This window comes from Triturus cristatus, chromosome 2_2 (genome assembly GCF_964204655.1).
Source record: "Triturus cristatus chromosome 2_2, aTriCri1.1, whole genome shotgun sequence".
Classification (NCBI taxonomy): domain Eukaryota; kingdom Metazoa; phylum Chordata; class Amphibia; order Caudata; family Salamandridae; genus Triturus; species Triturus cristatus.
The window spans coordinates 487,898,357-487,922,033 of NC_140582.1; the positions used below are offsets into that span (position 1 = coordinate 487,898,357).

Sequence of the window (23,677 nt, forward strand, 5' to 3'; positions counted from 1 at the left end):
GGGATTTGAAAAAATCACTTGTCACTCAAAAGATCAGTCACATATCTTTGAATCCATCTGAGGCCCCTTTATGACAACAGTTGAAATATCACTTGACTAATCCCTTCCCCACCTACTTTGGAGATACAGAGGCATCACCTTGACAGATAGGAGATGTGGAGCCACCATTGCCCGGGTGGTGATGACCCATTGCCACACTGACCCACCCACTGACAATGTTCACTTACCTGCTGGTGCTCAAATGTGCTATTTTCTGTTATGCCCCATCCCTCCTACCATTTGAAACCTCCACTACCTCTGTTTACCTCTTTACCCTTAATGTGCCTTTTGTTCCCCTGAGAGGGGGTTCCTGGGGAAGCTCAGCCTTTCCCTACCTGGGGGATTTAGCCACCACATATCACTTGATGTCCAGTCCTTAGCACTTGTGTCATTATGCATGCGACTTTTCCATAGCTATCCGGAACTACGCTTTGAAGATCTTTGCCACACCTTCCTGTATTTCTCCCAGGAAGCATCCCTTGATGTTTTGTGATTCTTTTACTTGCCACTGTGTTGTTTAAATCTCAACAAATAAATGTTGCAACAAAAAAATAAAAGAATCACTAGGTGTGAAACATACTAAAACCTCTTTGTATCATACTTAGAAGCAATGGGCTTTTGGAGAGGTGTAATAGACTGATCAAGGAGAATTTACAGTTGCCATTAGATAATCATCCGGACTGTGAAGTAGAAAGTAAGAATAAGTAATTGGCCGTACGTATCACCACTAATGTGGATATAGAGGTGTTGCCTTTTGTTCTAGTGAGAAGTCATGTTCCCACGTATAAGTTAGTTAGGCCTTGAATGAGTAGATCAAGTGTACCAGTTGAAAAAATCGAATGTCAGGGAAGAAAGGAAGTGCACAATTGAAGTGGGTGGAAAATTAGTGGCTGTGAAGACAGGGAATTGGGTGATAGTGATATTGCCAGGTAGTCTACCAAAAGGTAGCTCCACGTTTTTGGTGCTTAAAAGGGTTGTGTCAGTCAAGTAAGCTAAGGTGAAATTGGATAATGGAAAGTGGTTGAATAAAAAACGTTTGTCCTTATTCCCTGTGGTGATCCTGTAGAGAGTTTCAAGAGATCTCAACGAGTGTGTAAGTTAGAGCAGAAACTTCGGAGTTTGGTGAAGATCAAATTATTGTGCTCTAACAATGTTGATTAGGCCGTAGTGTGTGTCTGGTGTGTTGGTAGTTTGTGTGTTTTCGTGCAGTGTTCTGTGCTGTTAGTTGTGTATGTGTGTGTGTGTGTGTTTCCAGCATATGTTTAAGATGGTGCTGTGAGGGGGGGTGTTTTGTGTTTATCTAAAGGGGAAGTATGCGTTGTGGCTGCATTTCAGGGAGTGGAATGTTTTCATGAGCTTTTCATATGCAATATTAGTATTCAAGGAGTTGTACTTACTTGTCTGGTCAGTTGCCTTTCGTCTCCCCGCCTGCTGGTCACTGTATTTTGGACTTAGTAAAGACAATCTATATGCCTTTTCAAAATTATTTACTAAATCAGGGAATAATGATGGGAACCATACTATGGAGCAGCTCAGGCTGTGCCCGGGCTTGCCTCCTGTTGATATGAAATGTTTGATTCATAATACTGGTGATTCATATTTTCTAAGAATTGACAGTTGGAAATAGCAAAGTGTGAGGAGTGTGATGAAAAGAAGTATGACCAGTCAAGGAAAGACATTTGGGGGAATAAAGTTTGCTAGGGCTAGTAAGCAAAGGAAAGCACTGGGAAATAACGTCTTCGGTAGCTGTGAAAGGTGAGATATGGAAGAGATATGTTTGATGCTTCAATGAATCAGAGTCATTAATTTTCATTCCAGTTCACCATAGCATGATTCTCCAGTGTCTTAAGCTTGTGGTGCATGTGCAATGCTGCACAGCAAGCTTGAGGAACAGAATAGGGCACAGAAAGAGACTGGTTGCACAGATTCACATCACAAATAGTCATGTTTGTCACAACATGTTGGCAGGTTTTGGGTAAAAAATGAAATGAGAAGTTCAGTTATTCACTTTCTCCCTATCGCTCTCACTCTGCTTCTCCTGCAAAATCAGATTCCAAGGCAAAAGCATATGGAAAAGTTATATCCTCTTTTGTTCTTCACAACAAGAAAAGCAGAAAATAGAGAGAGGCAGACTAAGAGCGAGTGGGAGAGAGTCTTTAACTAAATTTCCTTCATTATATAATGTTTATGTGTAAAGAAATTGGGTTGGTGGTTGAGGATGGTGAAACCCTAGTCAAACAGCTGGCCTGGTATATGATGTCCACTAATGTAAGTGGGCACCTTGCACTAGTCCAGACAACCCTTATGGTGATTTAAGAGTTCTCAGACAACCTTAGAAAGCTATCCAAGTGGTAGCTGTGGAGAGCAGCCTTCAGGCTTAGTCTTGAAGGTGTGTAAAGCAGCGTGTTTTACCAGAATGCAACCTTGCAGTATAGATTAAATGAAAAGAGAACCACACATAGTATTTATAAAAATATGTATTTATTATATAACACTAGCTAGTACATTACAGAATCGCCCACATGGAGATGGACACAAAGCACACATTAGTTTAGCAAAGAAATCACAGCAAATAGCACTAATACACAGTGGGCACCAGTGGGGGACCAAACCATATACTAAGAAAGTGGTATAAGCCACGACTCGAGTCAGGACAATGTTGAGATGATGTAGAATTGCTGGGACCCCAAGGAAGAACACAGGAGAGCGTGTGCAGTGTGTGAACACAACCGTGTGCTCTGTACAAGTCTATTTGCAAGTCGCCGTTGGAATTTTAAAGGTTAGGGACCCCTTCCCAGTGGAACCTGAAGAAACCCACTGGAAGGCAGAAAGTTGGAGAGCCACCCCACCAGTGGATACCGTGGTACCCAAGTTGCCTATCCCAGGGAAGCCGGGTGCATATGTGTGAAGTCGGAAACCGCAGTCGAACCTGGTGGAGGACTTCAGGAAAGTGCCACTGCTGGAAGAGGAGAAAGGGTCTGTGGGAATACAAACGTGGATTTTTAAAGAAGAGTACCTGAAAGCACTCGATAGTGACCAGGAGACTTGGAAGACGAATGCCCTCCGATGTCGGGTTCTTCAGGATGATGATGATGAACTTGACTCTGCAGCTGTGAGGACCAGACGATGCTGAGGACAACCAGGACCCAGATATGAGCTCTCCCACTAAGGATATCGTGTGTTGAGGGGGTCAGTGTCCGGCAGGAGCACCAACAAACCTTGGTAAATGGAACCCACGCAGGAAGTCAAGAAGGAGCACGGTAGGGACAAGCAAGGTCCAGGGGACTCACCACAAGCAGGGGAGTCAGGGCAGGCCCCGAGCAATCAGGGGAGCCCAAGGAAAACAAAGGTGAAACTTAAATGAAACCACCGACCAAAGGCACAGGAGTCACGAGAGGACCTCAAGCAGGTCACCAAAACAGGCAGGCCACGATGCACACGTTGTGGTGTGGCAGACGATTCTGGTCACAGGAGGTGCTCGAGGTTGGGGCTACTTGGAGCCCGAGGATCTTCTTGCACAGATGTCAACAAGCCTTTGCAACGGCAATGGTGATGCAGTACCCAGGCGTTCTGTTATTGCAACCCCCACAAGGACTACTGGCCTTAAACTTGGTGGGAGGGTAAAGCAGGCCTCAGGAGCTGAGCAAAACCACCACCTGTGTTTCTGGGCCCACAGACTCCAGGTTCTGCAGACCGGTCGACATAGTTGTGGTGTCTGCGAATGCAGGGGAGTGACTCCTTTATTCCAAGGGAGATTACTTTGGTAGTCCTTGATGCTTCACAGGGTTTGGAAGGCTCCTGTATGATGCACAGGCACAGACGATGAAGCAGACTGGAAGGGAGACAAAGTCATGCCCAAACACAGTCCAGCGTGCCCAGACGGTAGAAGTGTAGTGGTTTCAGTTCTGAATCTTAACCAATGATGAATCTAGGGACCTACACCTCGATAAGCCCTTAAGTACCCTGGGGAAAAGGTTGGAAAGATTCAGGGGACCCTCCCAGGGGAGGTACTACACAGATGGGAGGTTACTCCCTTGTCTTTTGTCCAGTTTCGTGCCCGAGCGGGAGCCAACAGCTCCCAGGACTGGTTTGAACTGGACTATGCACAGGGACACCAAATGTGCCCCTCTTGCAGACTTTCGGGTGCTGGCAAGTGCACCCACCCAGCCCTAATACACTAAATCCTGTCTGGGAGGTGGTCACACCTCCCTGTGACAGGACGCCTATTGTACTGCCTTCCCCTGCTCGAGCATGGCTCAGCAGCAGGAGGGCAGAAATGTGTCTCTGGTCGACAGAAACCATTTTGTGCTGTCTGGGACTAGAAGGCTGGTAACAGGAAAACTGAGGGCCTACTGGAGGGCTCATCCAGTGCTTGGAATCATACCTCCACACCGTTTATGCTGCCCTGTGTACCTAGTCAGTTATTGCTGTTGCACAGAAGTTTACAATCTCTCAGCGGTCACTGATTTATATAGCAGAGGAGGCGGAGGATGATATGGTGTAGAACAGAATGTTAACTCTAATGTCATTTGATTCCATTGTGTTCTAATGATTGAACTCAGGAAAGACAACGTTATCGTAGTGCAATAAACCAGAGGCACAAGGCAAATGGCAGTCATTGTTTGTCCTGTCTAAGGAAATCATCCTCCTAGCTGCACAGGACAAATGTTTATGATCACAGAAGCTCCACTGACTGACCTGTTCCCCTTCAAATGGCAACTAAAGTATAAGGTTGTACAATCTCTGTCCCTCTGGGGTCATCCGCCTAGGATCTGTATATGTTCAGGGGAAAAAGGAAAATATTCCTTTTTAGGCCTCGCCTAGGCAGCGCTTGTGCTGCCTCTTCGAGACATGCTGTATTCAGGATATGTGCTACGCAAACAAATGATGGGTGGAATCCTGAATAAATCATTCATTCACTCCCAGTCAAGAGATCTGGGTTAAATCCATCGTTCTTTTGCTCACCATGCCACCCCAGTTTAGACTCAGCCATATGCAAATCAGTCTTGACCATGTGCCTCATGGGAACAGTCCAGACCGAACTGCCAAGCCTGGTCCTCCCTGGACCGGAAACAAGCATCCTGGGACCGGTTTCTGGGTGTTACCCTTCATCAGCCAGGTTAGCTTGAATCCAGTGGCACAGTGAGCAAGGGACCCACGTCTGGGCATACCCATCCCACTTAGGGTGAAAAGTGCTATGCAAACAAATGATGGACGGCTTGGCATGGTGAGCAAAAAAACAATGGATTTAGGCCCAGATCTCTGTACTGGGGTGAATGTATGACATTGTTCTGCATTCTGTCCATTAAGTGTTCTTTTTGCATTTGTCACCCCGAGTGGGACAAGTATGCCCAGACGTGGGTGCCGTGCTCTCCATGCCACTGCAAGCAAGCTATCCTGGCTGATGATGGCTGAAAGCCCAAAACCGGTCCTAGGATGCTTGTTTCAAGTCCAGGGAGAACCTGGCCTGGCAGTTCGGGCTGGACTGTTCCCATTGGGCGCAGGGTCAAGGCTGATTTGCATACGGCTGGGTCCAAACTTTAATGCCATGGTGGGAAAAAAAACTAAGGATCTAGGCCCAGAGCTTTGTACTGGGGTGAATGTATGACATTGTTCTGCATTCTGTCCATCAATTGTTCTTTTTGCAGTATTCAGGATATGGGCATAAAGCTCTGCCCACTTCCCACCCATCTTTTTAATTGGCTCCCGTCCCTGTCCTTTGTAAATGGTGGCTTTTCATTGGTCAATAGGCCTAGTGTTCCCTCCTTAGTGCCGCCTTGTCTCTTCTTGTAACCTCCCATGAGGACACCCCCTGTTACATGTGTTGTTACTCCCTTGTTTTTTTTTGTTGTTGTTTTTATTTATTTATTTTTAAAAAAAACGTTATCGTGCAAAACAACATCATTACAAATATGGGCCTACAACCGCCAGGGCCGGCCGCTAGTATATGCAAATCAATTGCTTGACATCACGCAGTAGCGACTGATCCCCAGAGGTCCAGCAGAGTTACAGGATATATTCTCGGCAACTCAGAAGATAGGCAGGATACCAATATTTTAAATTTTTAAAGAAAAGGAACAAACAAAAACCCTGAAACAAAACTCAAGGCGAGAAACATTCTAGACGGTGTCGAGCTCCGATGGGGGGGACCTGCCAGACCAGGTAGAGAATCAGGAGGACAATAGAGATGACCAGGGGGGGAGGCAGTGGGGAAGTCACGACAATCAGCAAAAGGAGTACAGTATTCTAGGAACCTCAGGATCAGGGGGACAGAGATATGTCCGGAGTATCTACAAAGGGGGGCGTACAGATGTTACCTCGGTAGGTGTTCCACTGACCCCAAATTATACTCCACGCCCCAGGCTTGCCCCTAACCAGATATACCGTCTTCTCTCTAAACATGCACCAGTCCATGTTCTCCTTCCATACTGACACGGTGGGAGGCCGTCGGGAAACCCAAAGCTGCGCAATATCCCTCTTTGCAATTAGGTTCCCAAGTGCCGCCCACCGGGCCTGGGCGACGTTGTAATCATTCGGCTCCCACACATTCAACAAACATCGACGAGCCTCAGGCAACAGCGCGACCCCAGTGACACACTCCATTACAGCGTGCACACGGTGCCAATACGCCGCGACCTCATGGCACTCCCAAAGGATATGAAGGAAGGTGGCGCTCATTCCACATCCGCGCTTACACAACCGTCCGAAGAAAAACCCATCGCAACCAAGCGAGGACCCGTCACATAAACACGGTGAAGAATTTTGAGCTGGACGAGACGGAGACGGGCAGGAATGGCGACCTCTTTCGGGGAGGACAGTGCGGACTGCCAGTCTTCGTCATCCAGCTCCAACCCGTCTCCGGTCCAGGCCTCCCTAAGACGCACAAGGAGGTCCGCCCGATTGTTGATTAATTTATTATAAATCAAGGAAATCGTACTATCGGGCAGATGACCATCAAGTATACGGTCCTCGAGTGGGGAAGATTCAGGGACTGTGGTACCGGCCGTGAAGATCGACAGCAAAGCATGGCGAACCTGTGCGTATCTGAAGAATTCCCTCTCACTCAACTCATACTCACTCTGAAGCACCGCAAAGGATTTGACCGCACCTTTCACCCAGAGATCACCCACTCTGCTAATGCCAATCGTATCCCAGTTCTCAAAACCTTTCATTGTCCAGAGGCATCCCAATCTTTCCGAAGCAAACAAAGGGGTCGCTCGTGTTAAGCGATCATTCCATCCCATGGCCACATTGGCATCCTTCCACACACGTACTGCAATCTTAGTGGGTCCCGTTAGGTTCCTCCCCGCTGTCCGAGAGTAGAGCGCTCTGTGGAAGTTGCCACCAGGCAACTGATATTTATCCATCTCGAAAGCCGGATTTGGACCGGGTGCATACGTAGCATGGTTGATGGCGGACAACTGGGAGGCCCAATAATACCTCCTGATGTCCGGGAGCGCGATGCCCCCGTCATACCAGGGGAGAGTCAGTTTTGCGAGAGCGATGCGTGCGCGACCGTCCCAAACAAGTCTCCTCTGTAAACCCTCCACCTCCCGGAAGTAGGCCGCCGGAATAATATCGAAGGAGTTCTGGAGTGCGTAGAGAAATTGGGGCAGGGACATCATTTTAAAAAGTGCCGCTCGACCGAGTGGCGACAACGGCAATCTACGCCACCGAGCCACGTCCAACTTCAATCGCCGGAGAGGAGGAAGGAGATTATGCTCGTGGCGGGCCGCCGGGTCCAACGATCCGTAGACCCCCAAGTACTTGAAACCGGATTGCGAAATTTGAATGGGAAACCTATTCGGTAAGGGGGGAAGGCAACCGGAGATGACATACACACACGATTTAATGATCAAACCGGAGTTTTTACCGAAAGAAGTGAGGACGTCAAATAGGACGTTAAGGGATTCATGAGGGGAGGTGAGGTACAAGAGAATATCGTCGGCGTACAACGAAACCCGGTCTTCAAAATCAGGGGCCCACTGAATGCCCTTTATCGGCGGTTCCCATCGGAGCCAGGCTGCAAGTGGTTCCAGAGCAAGAGCAAAGAGCAGGGGGGACAACGGACACCCCTGCCTAGTACCCCTCCCGAGAGCGAAGGGCTGGGACACCCTAACATTGACAACAACCTGAGCTAGCGGATCCGTATATAAAAGTCTCACCCAACTGATAAATCCCGCACCGAAACCGAACTTCGCCAGAGTGGCCCAAAGATATGGCCATTCTATCGTATCAAAGGCCATCGTGGCGTCCAAGGAAGCCAAGATGGCCGGCTCGGACAGAAACTCCGCCCTAGCGAGAACGCCATGTAAGCGCCGCAAGTTGAGAGCAGTGTTCCGGTGCGGAATGAAACCAGATTGGTCCGGATGGATCAGGTCACAAATTACAGTGAGTAGGCGATTAGCGAGGACCTTGGCAAGAATCTTCGGTTCAGCATTCAGTAGGGAAATAGGCCTGCATGAGGCACAACGATCACGAGGCTTGCCCTCCTTAGGAATCACAACTATAGTAGCCAGACGCTGGTCACAAGGGATGGAGCCAAGATCACGCGACTCCATAAACATATCACGGAGAAACGGTGCGACTTTATCCGGACGCAATTTGTACAATTCAATAGGCAATCCATTTGGGCCCATAGCCTTGCCAGAACGGAGGGAACAGATCGCGGTCGCAATCTCGTCGGCCGACAACGATGCCTCCATGCACTCTCGATCCTCTTCAGACAGGCAGGGCAGCGCGATGTCCCTCAACAATAAACGAGAGTCATCCTCATCTCTATCGGACACCGGGGAGTAGACCACACGAAAATAGTCAACAAAACACTCCACCATCTCGCCAGGGTCAGTCACATTCACTCCGTCAGAATTCTGAACCACAGGGACCACACGTTTCGCTCTCCTTCTTATCAAGCCAGGCAATCAGTTTACCCGCCTTATCCCCAACATCATACAGTCTACCTTGCTGTTCCCTGTACATTGTCTTAGCAGCATCCGTAACAAGGGATTTATAGTCAAACTGTTTCAAGCTAAGGGCGTGGAGTCTATCCTGGGTGACACCTACGTCTAGGTCAGCCTCCAACTCCAGTATTTCGGCCTCCAGCCTCACGACCTCCCCATTCCTAGCTTTCTTGGTCTTGACTATAAAAGATAGGGCCTGTCCACGAATAACAGTTTTGAAGGCTTCTCACAGGGACACTGAGGACAAAACAGACCCCTCGTTTTCCAGGAAGTAGTGGTCGAGCGACTTTATGAGGCTGTTGCGGGTCTTGGGGTTGCGCAGATGCCAAGGATTGATAGGGGCGATCCGCCCCGCGGCTTGCATCCCCGTATCGAAAAGAAGCCACACAGGAGAGTGATCTGAAATGCCCCAGGCCAAGTGTCTGACCTCCCCAACGTAGGAGGACTGGACCGCGGGCATGAGGAAGTAATCAAGCCTGGAGAGACTCCCATGAGCCCCGGAGTGGAAGGTGTAGTGACATTGCGTCGGATGCATTAACCTCCAGCAATCCACCAGACCAAAGGTGTCCAAGAACCCACCAAGCCATGATTGGGAAACGGGAAGGGCCCTGGGGGGGTGGCGGTCCAGATCGCCGGATAGTACAGAGTTAAAGTCCCCACCCATGAGGAGAAGACTATCAGGGAGCTCCAGCAACATCCGACCAACATCAGAGAAAGTAGAGGTCTGGAGACCTGGGGGAACATATATCGTGACTAAAGAAAGAGTCTTACCCTCCCACCTACCGGTTAGGACGGCGTAACGCCCTCTGTCGTCAAGGATGACATTATCAATCTCTAGTGGGAAGGAAGACCGGACCAGAATACCAACCCCTCTGGAACCAGTGGTGAACCCGGAGTGTGCAACCAATCGGTATCCCCACCTATTCATAGCATGACACACATTGCCGACCAAATGCGTCTCCTGCAGGAGTACCACATCAGGTGTCAAACGACGCAGATATTGCAGTACAACACCCCGTTTAATACGATCCCCCAATCCATTGACGTTCCAAGATATCAACCTCAACCCACTACCCCCCATCCCCACAAGTGTTGCATGAGTCCCCCCACAGAGAGCAGGACACCTGAAGCAGAGAAAGAACCAATATGCCGCCTTGAGAAAGGAAAACACAAACACAAACACCCCCTCCCACCCCCCAACCGAAACCCATTACAACTCCCCCCTCCCTGCACCCCTGCAAACTGAAAAGCCACCCCAAAATGCAGTGTGCCTGTCGCCCTAACAATCCCATTCTACAAAAAGACCCCGGAGGAGGAGAGAGGCCCGTCTCCACCCGCCACCCAGACGTGAACTACTATAAGGCAAAATATACCAAAGAAATAGAACCCAACTGAGCAATGTCCGATTTTCAAAGGTTAGGGACCGAAGGGTCACTTTTGTGTAGGCTCACCACCCTCGGCACCGCCAGGGCGGTCCGTTCGATCGCCCCGACCAGGCAGGGAATCCAACCAGTCACTCACATTGTCCGGTTGCTCGAAAAAGAAGGTCCGTTCCTCATATTCCACTCGAAGCCTGGTAGGGAAAAGCATCGCGTACTTCAATCCCAGGTCCCGGAGACGTTGCTTAACCCCCTGAAAGCCCATCCTCTGTCTCTGGACAAGTTGAGTGAAGTCCGGGAAAAAATTGACAGAGGAGTTTTCAAATTTCACCGGGCCGCGCACTCTCGAAGCCTGCAAGATCGCATCACGGTCTCTGAAATGAAAATGTTTTGCGATGATAGGCCTCGGAGGAGCGCCCGGCTTGAGCTTACCGCCCGGAACACGTTGTGCACGCTCCACAGCGAAAAACTTGCTCAGTCCAGAAGGGGCAAGATGGGTGAGGATTAGATCTACGACCAGGAGGTCCACCGAATGAGTCTCGGGATTCTCTGGAACACCTATGACACGAATGTTGTTGCGTCTTGCCCTGCTCTCAAAATCCTCCAGCCGATGGGACATCAGGTCATTGGCCGATTTCAAATTGCCAAGGTCCGTTTGGAGTTCCGTCACATCGGCCGTGAGGCTGGAAGTCTTCAAATCTAATGACTTCACTTTCTCGTTAGTCTTAGACAGGTCGGCCCTGATTAGAGTGACATCAATGGCGACCGTGTCAATTTTACGAGCCAGAGCCTCATATTGCTGGCCGATGGTCTCCTTCATGCCGGTGATGGCGCCCATAATGTCCTGCAGGGACAAGTCAACAGGAGCAGAAGGGTCTTCTCTGGCGTCCTCCGGGGTACTGCTGGAGAGCCCGGGGGATCCTTTAACTTGAGTGTATCGGTCCATAACGTTTGTCTGGAACGGTCCCCCACGGAGAGGCGTCTTGGTCTTCCGCTTCTCGGTTTCACCCCTGCCCGTCATGTTGGAAGATGCGCCCCGGAGGGGCCCGCAAGACCTGGTGAAAATGGCCGCCGGCAGGTCGGGCACCAACAGACCAAGAAGCTGGCTCGTACGGCCCGGAGAAAGTCACGACTTGACCCAAGAGGCTATAATGAGGAAGCAGCGATGACACTAAATGAAGGCTGGATTGGTCCCCAGCCGAGCGAAACGGTCTCTCAATCAGACCATGCCAGGATCCGGAAACGAAACCGAAAGTGGGGGTACGGCCACCGATGAGGTCCCACTGCCGTTGTTGTTCAACTACGTCCCGGATCCACAAATCGCCAAGTCACCGGCACGGCCTCCAGGTGGGCCTCAAAAGTTCAAAGTGCTGTAATTCCGGTTGCCCAAGTCCGATTTAAATTCTGGAAAGAGTTATGGACTCAGTCGGGGTTCACTTTCGAGAGTCCGTCCGAGAAATCAGGATATCATCAGGATAAATTGCGAGGAGTGGCGAGGGTCCGGGGAGCCCTGTGCTCACGCGACCATCTTGGATGCGCGCTAAGCTCCTCCTCACTCCCTTGGTTTTAATTACAGCCTCAAGCCACTATTTTCTTAAAGGGCTTCAGGCAGGACACACACTTGGTCATAAGCTAGGATTGCAGTGGTTACTTCACGCACTAGAACATCTTACGTCTATACATTTCCCTTCATCAGCTCCACACAGATTACAACCTAATCCGAAATTAATGTAATAATTATTTTGTCACATTTCAAAGCTACTAATTGTATATATGGACATAGCTATTTGAATGTACTTGTACTACTGTCTTGCATGCAACCCATTATGGGTAGGGTGGATTACCATATCTGCTGCAGGGTGCAGTACCATATGTGACCAAAAGAGGTCCCCTTTTGGCCACATATGTTACTGCACCCTGCAACATGGCTAGGTAAAAAACATTGCCATTTATAATGCCAATAGCTCCAACTTCGCTGACATGAAATGCTGGTGGCTTGCTCACTAGGGACCTCTAGGAGCAGCTTGCGGTACTGCACCGAGACTTGCAGTGCTGGTGCCTTGCTCACTAGGAACCTCTAGAAGCAGCTTGCGGTACTGCACCTAGACATGTAGTGCTGGTGCTTGCTCACTAGGGACCTCTAGGAGCAGCTTGCGGTACTGCACCGAGACATGCAGTGCTGGTGCCTTGCTCACTAGGGACCTCTAGAAGCAGCTTGCGGTACTGCACCTAGACATGTAGTGCTGGTGCTTGCTCACTAGGGACCTCTAGTAGCATCTTGCAGTACTGCACCGAGACATGCAGTGCTGGTGCCTTGCTCACTAGGGACGTGGAGGAGCAGCTTGCAGTACTGCACCTAGATATGCAGTGCTGGTGGCTTGCTCACTAGGAACCTCGAGGAGCAGCTTGCGGTACTGCTCTGAGACATACAATATTGGTTCCTGGCTCACTACACAACCATTTGCAATGCACTAGGTCTCACATTTCTGAAAGTATGTGCTATTGACGTTGCATTATTATTTACAACCCCAATACCTCAAACTATCAGAAATGTGAGACCTAGTGCTTTGCAAATGCTTGCTTTAGAAGTATTTTCACTGAACCTCGAGCTCCATTAATTTTGTTTCACCAACAAGATGCTAAAAGCATTCTGATGGACACATTTGGCTGCCATGACACCTTTGACGCTACCCTGGACAATCACATTTAACTATGGTGCACCCAATAACTGTCTGCAGGCTATGTGCTACTTTGTCTGAATACACATATCTAGATTCTTAGGTTCAGGCAGTAAGCCTGAGCTCCACAGTGGAGTGATTTCACAGCTTTCACTCTGGCACAGTGTGGCATTTTTAAGTCACTCTTGCTGTTATTGTGAAAGTGGAGGAAAAAGGAACACACAAACTATCCACCCAAATCCTCTGTAGTCTGAATTGATAAACATTTACAAAGTCTTGGCTAAACTTGCTTTCTTGGTCACAGTGATTTTGGAAATGGGTGCAACTCCCTACAACATCCAAGAGAAATAGAACTACATTCTTTGTCAAAAAAACACAAATACATAAAACATAGGGTTTGGATGCAATTGGCACACAATTTGTTTAAGAAGCTGAATTTTTTCTGTCTGCGGCTGTTGTCGAGGCTGAATTAAGAAACGCAGCATTATAGAGCAGAAGTAAAATCAACTTTGCGTGTTTTGGACGTCTGAGAGTGTGAGACATGTCGTACCAGTATTTCAATCCAAGTCAGATGTGGCCTTCACAAAGCCTACAATAAAGCAATGAATCATCCTTGTGTCATGGGTGGGCTTAGGTTTCAGCAATGGTGAATCAAACACTGTTGTAAGTGTGATAAACTGTGGTGCCTATAATTGTCTTCTGGTGTGTGACTGGACAGTGAAAAGGGTCACACATAGGACCTGAAACACTGGACTGTGACAGAGAGGACTAACCAACATATTTTTTTCTTAACAAGAAGAGATTTCATCATTTACTGAAAATACACAGAGTGGCTTAACACCAAGTGAAAGATTACTCATTCCAGGTATTGGCTCCCCTTTAGGGGAAAGAGCGGTCTCCACATTCTTCCTTGCTTCAGAAACATTGTCTATGATGCAGTATGTGTTTTAGCCCAGCATTATTTAACCTCACTTATCATAGGTTGAAATTCCTTGACTTTCTAATTCCAGTGGTGGTATTTCGTGGCATAAAACCTGCAATAAGCGACTTCAACTTGAATAAAAAGGTCCTCCTGTCAGTTGATCAAACCAACAATTTCCATACCCATCCAGCGTGGTGGGGTGTGTACTTTTCACAATTCCTATGGCTGAAAAAGTTTTTAACCTGAGTGCCACAATGGCAAGGAGTAGTTTAAGTGGCTGCCCCATATGGTATCAAAAGAAGTGCCGAGTTGTGATTTGTGGTATTTTCAAGAGTATTATTTGCTTACTTTAAAACCGGCAGAGCTCTCCACATTGGAGAATTCAAGTTGTAGAGATAACTTAGGTGAGGGATAAAAAACTAACCCTTAATGCACTGTGATTTCAAAATGTAGATTTTTCAGTATTGTGATTGCTGAAAAAACCTCTTTCTGCCTCATAACATCTGGATTCTGTGGTTAAGATGCACTTGTCTATTATTCTAGGAGATTGGAGTGAGCGACTGACCCCTCTGATAGTGACACTCAAGGAATGTGTGCAGCAAGTAGTGGGCAGAGCAAAGAAGTCCATGATTTTTGTTGTGCTTCAAGAGCTTGCTTGTGGATTGCCGCAGTGTTTGGTGCTTATGCAGAGGAGAGATGCCGTCTTCAGTCAAGCGGTAGGAAGATCTTCACATTTATTCCCATATAGGCAGAATTACATATATTTGCATTCTATACAATACAGTAAGATTAATATGTATTAACCTGTCAACGTTACATTTGTTACAACGCTGTTGAACCGGGGAAATACATAGCACTGGTTTCAAGATGGGGGTTAAGCAGACATAAGTTTTTTCATGTTCATCAATATATTCTGAATTATATGATGTGGTTCATGAAATAAGTCGGAATATGCAACATATTGGCTGAATCAATAAATAGATTATGTTTGATTCATGATAAAAGAAGTGGAAGACTCCATTGACAATTACTTTACATTTTTTTTGTCATTTAGAGTGTGATTCTAGCCTTGCAAAGCTTTCAGAATATAGCACGCATGACATAAGATTACTGATGAAGTGCGTCACGCAGTTCAGTCAGCGTAGTGTGATGAATCAGAGATTGTTTAGAAGGGCAGTTGGGGGACAAAAGGGAGTGGGGGAGCCCCACATGAGGTCAACGCAGTTTTCTAAGGTTTTGGAGATGCTGCTCTTTCTACAGATGAGTGTTTAATTCTATTCAGAGTAACAAGGGCGAAGGCAATTGTCTGATTTGGAGGGCTTTGAGTTTCCACATTGTGCTGGGATAGCTATCTTCTAGTTTGTCTGGTGCAGTTTTGTAGCTCCAGTCTGTTGAGGCATAGGCATCTACTGTTTAAAGGGCTGTGGGAGAAGGTGAGCCATTCCACCATATACGAGATTGGCTTTGTTTTCAAAGCCACATAGGTAATGCATTACACACCATGTTTAGTGCATTTTCTTGGCTTTATGTGACTTTGAGAAGCGACTTCTAAGTTAAAACACGAATATGGATCGACTTTGTGAATTGAAACCTGTTTAATATCACATTCCAATCTAATGCCTGTTAAGGTGGACCTGGTGTTGTATGACTAGTACGTTTATGAATATCATCGCAAGGGATGGAAGGCAAGTAATGACCTGATACTGGCTCAGGTGCCTGGGTTCAACGTACACTTTTTGGACATTGGGAGTAAGTGACTGGTCGTGAATGATGGTTTGTAAACTCCTTGGAAAAGGGAAGTGTTTTCTATGGTTAGAGTTGGGCACAAGGATATGATTGTTAAGGGACTCCAGGATATATGATGGGTGGTCCTCAGGAGGGGTGAGATCTGTAACAGTCATTGGCAGGAAAGTGCACTATATATCTGCTTCCCTTGGTGCAAAGGGTAGCGATATGTGAAGAAATATAAATGCGCATTAACAGTATTGACATTCTTTTAACATGCTTAATTTATTTATGTATAGTATGTTACTGTGGCATTTTAGGTTGATGCATTGTTTGACGGCTTTGCTTTGCTCCCAATTGCTTCTGAAATGGTGATCAGATTGTTGTTGGGTTTACCTATGAAGAGTAGTTTTAAGGGTATGATGCAAACATGTTTTGAATGGGCGTCAGAGTGAGTCTTAGACCACAATTTGCTTTTCTCTGATTTGTGCATTTACTTAGCTGAATTGTCAATTCTCTGTATGTTTTCTCTGTTTGTAAGAAGTGGTTTAGGATCAGTCACATTTGGCCCACTTCTCCCTAAAACAAGAAGCACCTATAGTGGAATAGTATGTATACTGAAACGTTGTTGAACTAAGATGTCCTTAAAATGCGTAACTTGTTTGTTGTTGTCTCATAATTTGATAAAACTAGCTTATAGTATTTGGTGCATCCTGCATACTGTACATCTAATGTCACATGGACTAATCTTCTAACCCAATGCTCCACAGTAGCCTATATTCTTAAAGAGGGCCACCCACAGGGACTTGTTTCATGAATGAAAAATATTATAGTTTTTTGACATATGAGCATATGAGCATTGGCCGAGGCACATGCTTCTATACAAAAGACATGGAGCATTTTTTTGAAGTTTGCAGTACAAGCACAATCTTTGTTAATTTGTTTGTCAGGATGGAGTCTCTGAGAATTTGATTTTCAGTCTTTTTGTGTGAAATAAAGTGAGCCGTGTGGTTTACTTCTAAGCCGCTCCTTGTGTGTGTCTTTTACAGGACTTGACCACCTAAAATTGGTTCTTTCAGCTGACCCGAAAGCTCTACAGTAACTCTTAAGTGAATATCTAAACATAAACTGTGCATTTAGATATACATAAAGACATGTTATACATGGCAGAGAGCCATAACAGTACATCAATATTGGCTAATTTGATGGTGTAGCCCATGTACTTTTATCCTAGATGAAAAGGGTCCCTCGTCAAACGGAGAGCTGCAGTCAGCAGTGATCTGAAATCCCTGGCGTGCATTGACACAGACACTTTTAAAAAGCCACTCTTTGTAGGGTTCTGGTCATGTCTGCCAGGCGTAATACTCTGTGCCTTTTTCCTATTACTCAGATCCTTTTGGGAGGTCACCATTAAAGGCATAGAAAAACATCCTGTAGTTGGTCAATGTGGACATGGACTTGGAGAAGGTATAGCCGAAGCATATATAAAGGCTGAAGAGGTTCAAGGAATACAGTAGAAGCTTTCCTTTGTTACTGGGTAGAAATAATGGGAATCTTTTAGACTTGTAACCTTAGAAAGCTACAAGCTAAAGAAATCTTTCAGCGTTCTCGAACAGGATGGATCTTAAAGCATCAACCAACTGGGGCAGAAAACAGAAGGGGGAAAGACAGTACTCAAGGAGGTAGATGGTATTGGAGTAGAAAGAATTGCGACTGGACAAATCTGAGGCAAATTACCTACCAGAAGAAAAAACAAAATGGGGGCTTAAATACTGTTGGGGAACAGTGGTGAAGCAGTATTGTACCACTTGAGATACGTTTTATAGTTGGCAAAGTGGAAGTGTACATCACAACCTGGTCATTTACAGAACTCTTTGATGTCTGCTCAGTCACACTCAGGAAGGAAATACTCGTCCCACACACTGTAATGGTTTAGTCCTAATAATAATAATGTTAACATCTGGGATCCTACTTGTACTCATCCCTTTCAGAGGTAGTTGGCCCTACATCCTACAAATATTTTCTATAAACATTAACAAACTGATAAACATGGGTCCGCCAAGGAAGAAACGTCCTGGATCTAGAGCATCAAGAACCTATTTTTTTTTTTTAAATATTAATGATGACTGTAATGATGGAAAGAGTAGAACTTCCCACTACAGCAACACTGTCTTGACTATTGTTGATGAAATGGCAAATATTTCTTCAAAACAAAATCTAAAAAAAACATTCTCTGCTGATCTTAAATTGGAAAGAACATTGATAAATACCTACAATTGATAGTTACCTAAGGTAGGCAGTTGAAACAACACTTTATCCTATCTCACTAATTATCCTATATGATGCTACAAGATCTACAAGCCTCCACTCAATTCTAAAAGCCAGTGCAGCCTTCAAGCCCAACCCGGTAGCAGCCTGGGAAATGTTTATTTCCAGTTTGATGGCTAAATACCCATCAATAAGCCTGAACAAGGGGGCATGCATGGTGCACCGAAAGAATGCCATCATGCTGAGATCCATCTGATCAATCCGAATTAAAATTAGAACTCTCAGGGAACTGTGGCGCTTCCCCCGGAATCCAGAACTGTTATTTTCTTTATGCAGGGTCAGAAAAATCCTGAAAAAATAGGTGTGGGCTTTCAAGAGAACGAGACAGGAACCTATTCGCCTCCAAGCAAAAAGACTCTAGAAGTTTGTGGAGACTGATCAACGAAATAGACAAAGTCACATAGGTGGCAATCAGCTCCAAGATCAATGAGGAGGCCTGGGTAGGCTACCTGAAGACGCATTTTGCGGGGAGATTGATTAGCCCAGATCCATCCTCAGAAGATTCCTGGGACTGTAGCATCATCTGTGCTCCACTGCACTACCTGCCCTCAGACATAACTAAGATGATTGAAAATTCATGATCTGATTGTGCACCCGGACCAAATAGTATCCTCAAGCTCTCGTCAATCGGAATACATCTGCATGGGCAAGTTTTCTGGCTGTGATGTTTAACACCGTGCTAGCTGAGTGGGTCATTCCAGGGGGTTCAATCATTTGCCCAATCTAGGAGGATCGGCTTCGTTGCTGAACAACTAGCCTCTAATCGTACTGCTGGGCAGAGATCTCAAATACTGCTCCTCATTACTACTCCAAGATCTATCAGCATTGGCACTTAGAACAGGTAGATTGGACATAAATCAGACAGGGTTTCCAAAGAGCCAAGGGACACTTTCAAACTTGATGGCGGTAAGCCACATAATGAGAAGGGCTAATGACATCCGCACACCTCTATTTCTGTGTTTTGTTGATTTTAAAGCAGTGTTCAATCATGTCCTGTGGAACAAACAGTGGGAAAAGCTTCAGCGCTGGGGAATCCAGTCCAAAATGTTGATGGCTATCAGGCTGCTTTATACAAACACATGGGTCAAGATCAAGGTGGGAAAGAGATGAAGACATCAATTGGTCTTAAACAAGGGTGCGTTCTTGCACCTCTTTTGTTAAATTTGTATGTCTCAGACCTGTCTTCTGCCTTATATCAGCTGATCTCCCATACCCATAGACGTGGTGGCCTCCCGCTATCAAATATCCTATATGCAGTCTGCTTGTCTCTTCTTAGTAATACCAGAGTTGGATTACAAAGGCTGATAAACTGCCTAGCAGTATATGCAGCCGACAATCAGTTAGAAATCAACCTGAAGAAAAACAAGGTTTTCTCGCTAAATCAGAGCATTTCCAAGAAAAGGAGATGGTTTCTTAATGGATCAGATAAGACATCCAACTATGTTTACCTTGCGGTTAAGATAGACTCAGGGGCATTGTTCAACCCACAGAAAGAAGCAATTAAAGGAAAAGCACTGGTCTTAAACTTTGCCTTTTCAACCCTAGCGAAATCTCTCCAGAGCCATAATCTGAAACCCCCGACCACAGTAATAAAAGCAAAATTATTACCAACCCTCTCGTATGGAGGAGAAATAATGCTGGGATTAGACGCCAGCCTGTTTAAACGAGTCTTCCAACTACGAAGATTGCCAGCGCAAGTCTGGCTTGCATTTCGTCTGGTAAAGCAAACGGTTGCCCGGCCCATGGCATACATAAAATGCTGCCACAAACCGAAGAATGCAGCCAAAGAGTCACCTGCCTATTACATCTAGACTGAAATCAATCTTTAAAGAGGCAAGAGCAACTTTAACAGATATCTGGAGGAAAGTATCGAGAACCTTGGCCTGGGTGAGCTCTGGTAGTTGGACACTAGTGAACAAGTGTTCAAAAGAATAATGAACAAAACCATTATACTACAGAGCCGGGAGTAAGATAAAGGAGCAGTAGCCATACAAGAGCCTGGGTGGCTGGTGCTCAACACATACCACGATCTAGAGGACCAGCCCCCCTTGAGGCTGCATACTCTCTCAAAATCAAAAAGAAGTTACTTTCCATGACACTGGGTGTGCTACTTACCCTAGACTTTAAACCTAAATGGCATGGTAATGGGCAATGGGGGAATATGATGTGCCATTTATGTTACCAGACAAAGGAACTGATTCTGCACATCCTCTGCACCTACCCCTGCTTAGGTCTGCAGCGGAGGGCTCTACTGCGTAATGAATTCAAGAGCTTAGGAATCAGGACTTGCAGATCAGCAGCAATAGTCACTAAACCCAAGGAACATGATGCTCAATATTCGGCTGGTACAGTTTATGGATATATTTGAGACTTTTGTGTAATCCAAAAATGACACTTAGGGTTCAAAGTGCCAGTATGAGATGATGGGGTAAGGTTAGAGCAAAAGGTTTCATCCCCCCATTCCATTTAGACGAGGGTTTTGGTCACTGCAGGCTTAGCACACTCTCCTGTGCAGGCGTGCCACATGCCTTGACCAATGGCGGGTTGCTGGTGGTATCTCAATCCCCTATCCAGCTTTGCTGAGGTTACATCTAGAAGTAGGTGTCGGCTCAGAAGAAGCTTTGGCCACTGCAGGCTCATCAGTACACCTTTTAGCGTAGCTGTGTCGCACACTTGGTACTATGGTGGGTTGCTAAGGGCATGGCAATTTCCTACCCCCCCCCCCTCACCGCATAACAAGGCCTCGGTGTGCTGCTAGGGGCATGTTAATCCCCTACCTTGAATTGTTGAGGTTGTTGTACAAATGCACCTGACACTTTCATTATAGTGGTCACCTTGCTTCGAATAGGCCATGGATGGGTGTTTAAGGTGGGCGTGCCAAGATCGACAATGCCCTAAAGCCTGATTGTGATCTTGGGGACTACATTGCTGGAGGACCAGGGCCAAGCACCACCAATCCCTTTTTTGTGTATTACCTATGCAAGCCTCCTCTAGCCTTTTTCAGGGAGAGAATCTGATTTTTATCATGAAATGTATCTTTGGTTTTTATAACCGGATTATTTTATAACTGGAAATGTAATGCTTTTGCATTGCTTGTTTTTTTTTGTTTGAAAAAGCTTTATTGAGATAATATTATACAAAAAAAATATCAGCAAGAGAGAACATAAAATAGTAAACAAGTAACACAAGATATGAACATAGCTGATATTATTTTAAAAACCGAAAAAGCTTTTTTTATAAATTTTTAAGGGGAAAAAGAGGGAAGAGGGAGGGAGGGAAAAGAAAGAAAGTGGCAAAGTGGAAAGAAGAGGAAGGGAAAATAATATTTAATGCTAAAACATGTCAACAATAATCATTAAGGAATGCAAAACAGGAGTGATCCATGGTCAGTACATAAAATATAAGATATAATACATTATAGATAATAAACCAGAGGAGTAAGCAAAAGGTGATAGAAAAGAAGAGAGTCAAAAATTATTTCAAGGTGGTTTAAAGTTCTCCGAATTAGTTTGTGAAACCTTCTTCGTGGTCAAAAGATCTAAATATGAAGTGAGAGGTAACCAGAAAAGTTCCACATTGCGAGGTGGCTTACAGGAAGAAGCAAAAGAAACATCAAGTCTATGAGTGTGACATAGTGCGTTCCACCAAGCTTGAATGGAGATGCTGGTAAGGGATTTCCAGTTCGAGGAAATGTGCTGGAGGGCAAGAGCAATCATGAGGTCGTAGAGACCATGAGAGTGTGGAGGAATATCAAGCAAGCCAGAAAGACTGCCAAGAAAAAGGAGGGGGATAGAATACGGAAAGGAAAGATCAAAAATATGGGTGATATATGACCAAACTTTATCCCAAAATTTTAAAACAGAAGGACATAAAAAAAAGAGATGAAGAGTATCAGCCATAGGCGAAGCACATGTCCAGCAGTTAGCATTAGAGATAGAGGGAGAAAAGCGAGATAAAGAGAGAGGAGAGCGGTAAAGGCGATGATAAAAATAAAACAGGGATTGAGTAAGAGAAGCAGAACGAGAAATCTTTAAAGATCTGGCCCAAATTTTATCCCAAAGAGCAACAGACCAGGAAGTACCCAAATCCAATTCCCAAGAGAGTTCTAATTTAGTTTTATTACGAGATGGATTGGGGGAAGAAAAGAATTTGTAGATAAGAGAAGCTTTGGGCAAATTGAGAAGAATTGGAAGGAGAGGGGAAGGGGTAGAAGTGGATATGGAAGAGGGGAGAGAATAGAAACGGTCAAGAATAATTGCCATAAGGATAGAAAACTTTCGTAAAAAGGAATGGGGACAATGAAATAGAAGTTGAAATTTAGGAAAAGAGCAAGGTACTAAGCCATCAAAAAGCTGATTGACCCAAATGATACCTTTTGAACGTCAAGATTTCCAACAGATAGGTCTGTTTTTGAGAAGAATGAGTGAATTATACCAAAGAGGTGAATTTAAAAAAGACTCACGCGTCGCGTTGGAAAGGAGAAATAGGGGACGCAAAAGAGAAGAAGTATGTTTAAATAAGGGTGGAAGAGTATATGGTGAGTTGGCGGAAAAACATAAGATTTCGGCGAAAGAGAAAGGTAACAACAACGATTGTTCGATGAGGAGCCAAAGAGGAGTAAAAGGAGAGGAGCCTGACGTAAGCCATCTGGATGCCTGGCGGAGAGAGAAAGATTTATGATATAGACGGAAATCTGGAAAATTGACTCCTCCATTAGACTTAGGCTTCCGAAGGTTAAGTAAAGAGATTCTAGATTTTTTGCCCTTCCAGAGAAATTTTGAGAGACATGAGTCAATTCGTTTAAAATAGAGAAGAGGAATGTGAACAGGTAACATAGAGAAAGTGTAAATCAACACAGGAGCTATCATCATTTTTATGGTATCTAAACGACCCCACCAGGAGAGAAAAAGAGGGTTCCAAGTAGTAAACAGTTTTTCAATACGAGACTGAACGGCAGACATATTTAATTTAACGGAAGTGGCAATAGAAGAAGAGAACCAAATTCCTAAATATTTAATTTTTGATTTATTCCATGCAAAACCTGTAGAAGAGAAGAAGTGAGGAAGACAAACAGACGTAAGGGGGAGGATCTCAGTCTTGTCAGCATTGATTTTATACCCCGAGACTAAAGAAAAAGAGGTGAATTCAGATAGTAAAGAAGGAATAGAAGAGGTTGGATCAGATATGAATAAGAGAATGTCATCAGCATAAGCAGATAACTTTAACTGGTTATCACCATATGGGAAACCGGATATAGAATCATTATTGCGAATAGAGGATAAAAAGGGCTCAAGAGCAAGAACAAAAAGAAGCGGAGATAAGGGACATCCCTGACGAACCCCTCGATGAAGCATAAAAGAAGAAGAGATCTGACCATTGACAAGAACAGAAGCTTTAGGAGCAGAATAAAGTAAGGAAATAAGAGAAATAAAATTGGGTCCAAAACCATGCCAGCGTAAAGAAGCAAACAGAAAAGACCAGTCAACTCTATCGAAAGCCTTCTCTGCATCAACAGAGATGGCTGCTAAGGGAATAGAAAGAGAGGAAGCTTTATTTAAAACGTTTAGAAAAAGACGAGAGTTATCAGAAGTGAGCCTTCCTTTGACAAAGCCACATTGCTCTCTGCCAATGAGGTGCGGCATAAAG

General features: G+C 45.5%; 1 protein-coding gene across 4 annotated transcripts in view; it reads left to right on the plus strand.

Annotated features, from left to right (window-relative positions):
- Nucleotides 1-23,677, plus strand: part of INPP4B (inositol polyphosphate-4-phosphatase type II B) — a 2,419,090-nt gene that overhangs the window by 2,083,407 nt on the left and 312,006 nt on the right. For all 4 annotated transcript variants that reach the window (XM_085641585.1, XM_085641586.1, XM_085641588.1 and 1 more), the window contains one exon: nucleotides 14,522-14,694. In XM_085641585.1, coding sequence (XP_085497711.1) covers nucleotides 14,522-14,694 — 173 coding nt within the window. The remainder of the gene's footprint in view (nucleotides 1-14,521; nucleotides 14,695-23,677) is intronic.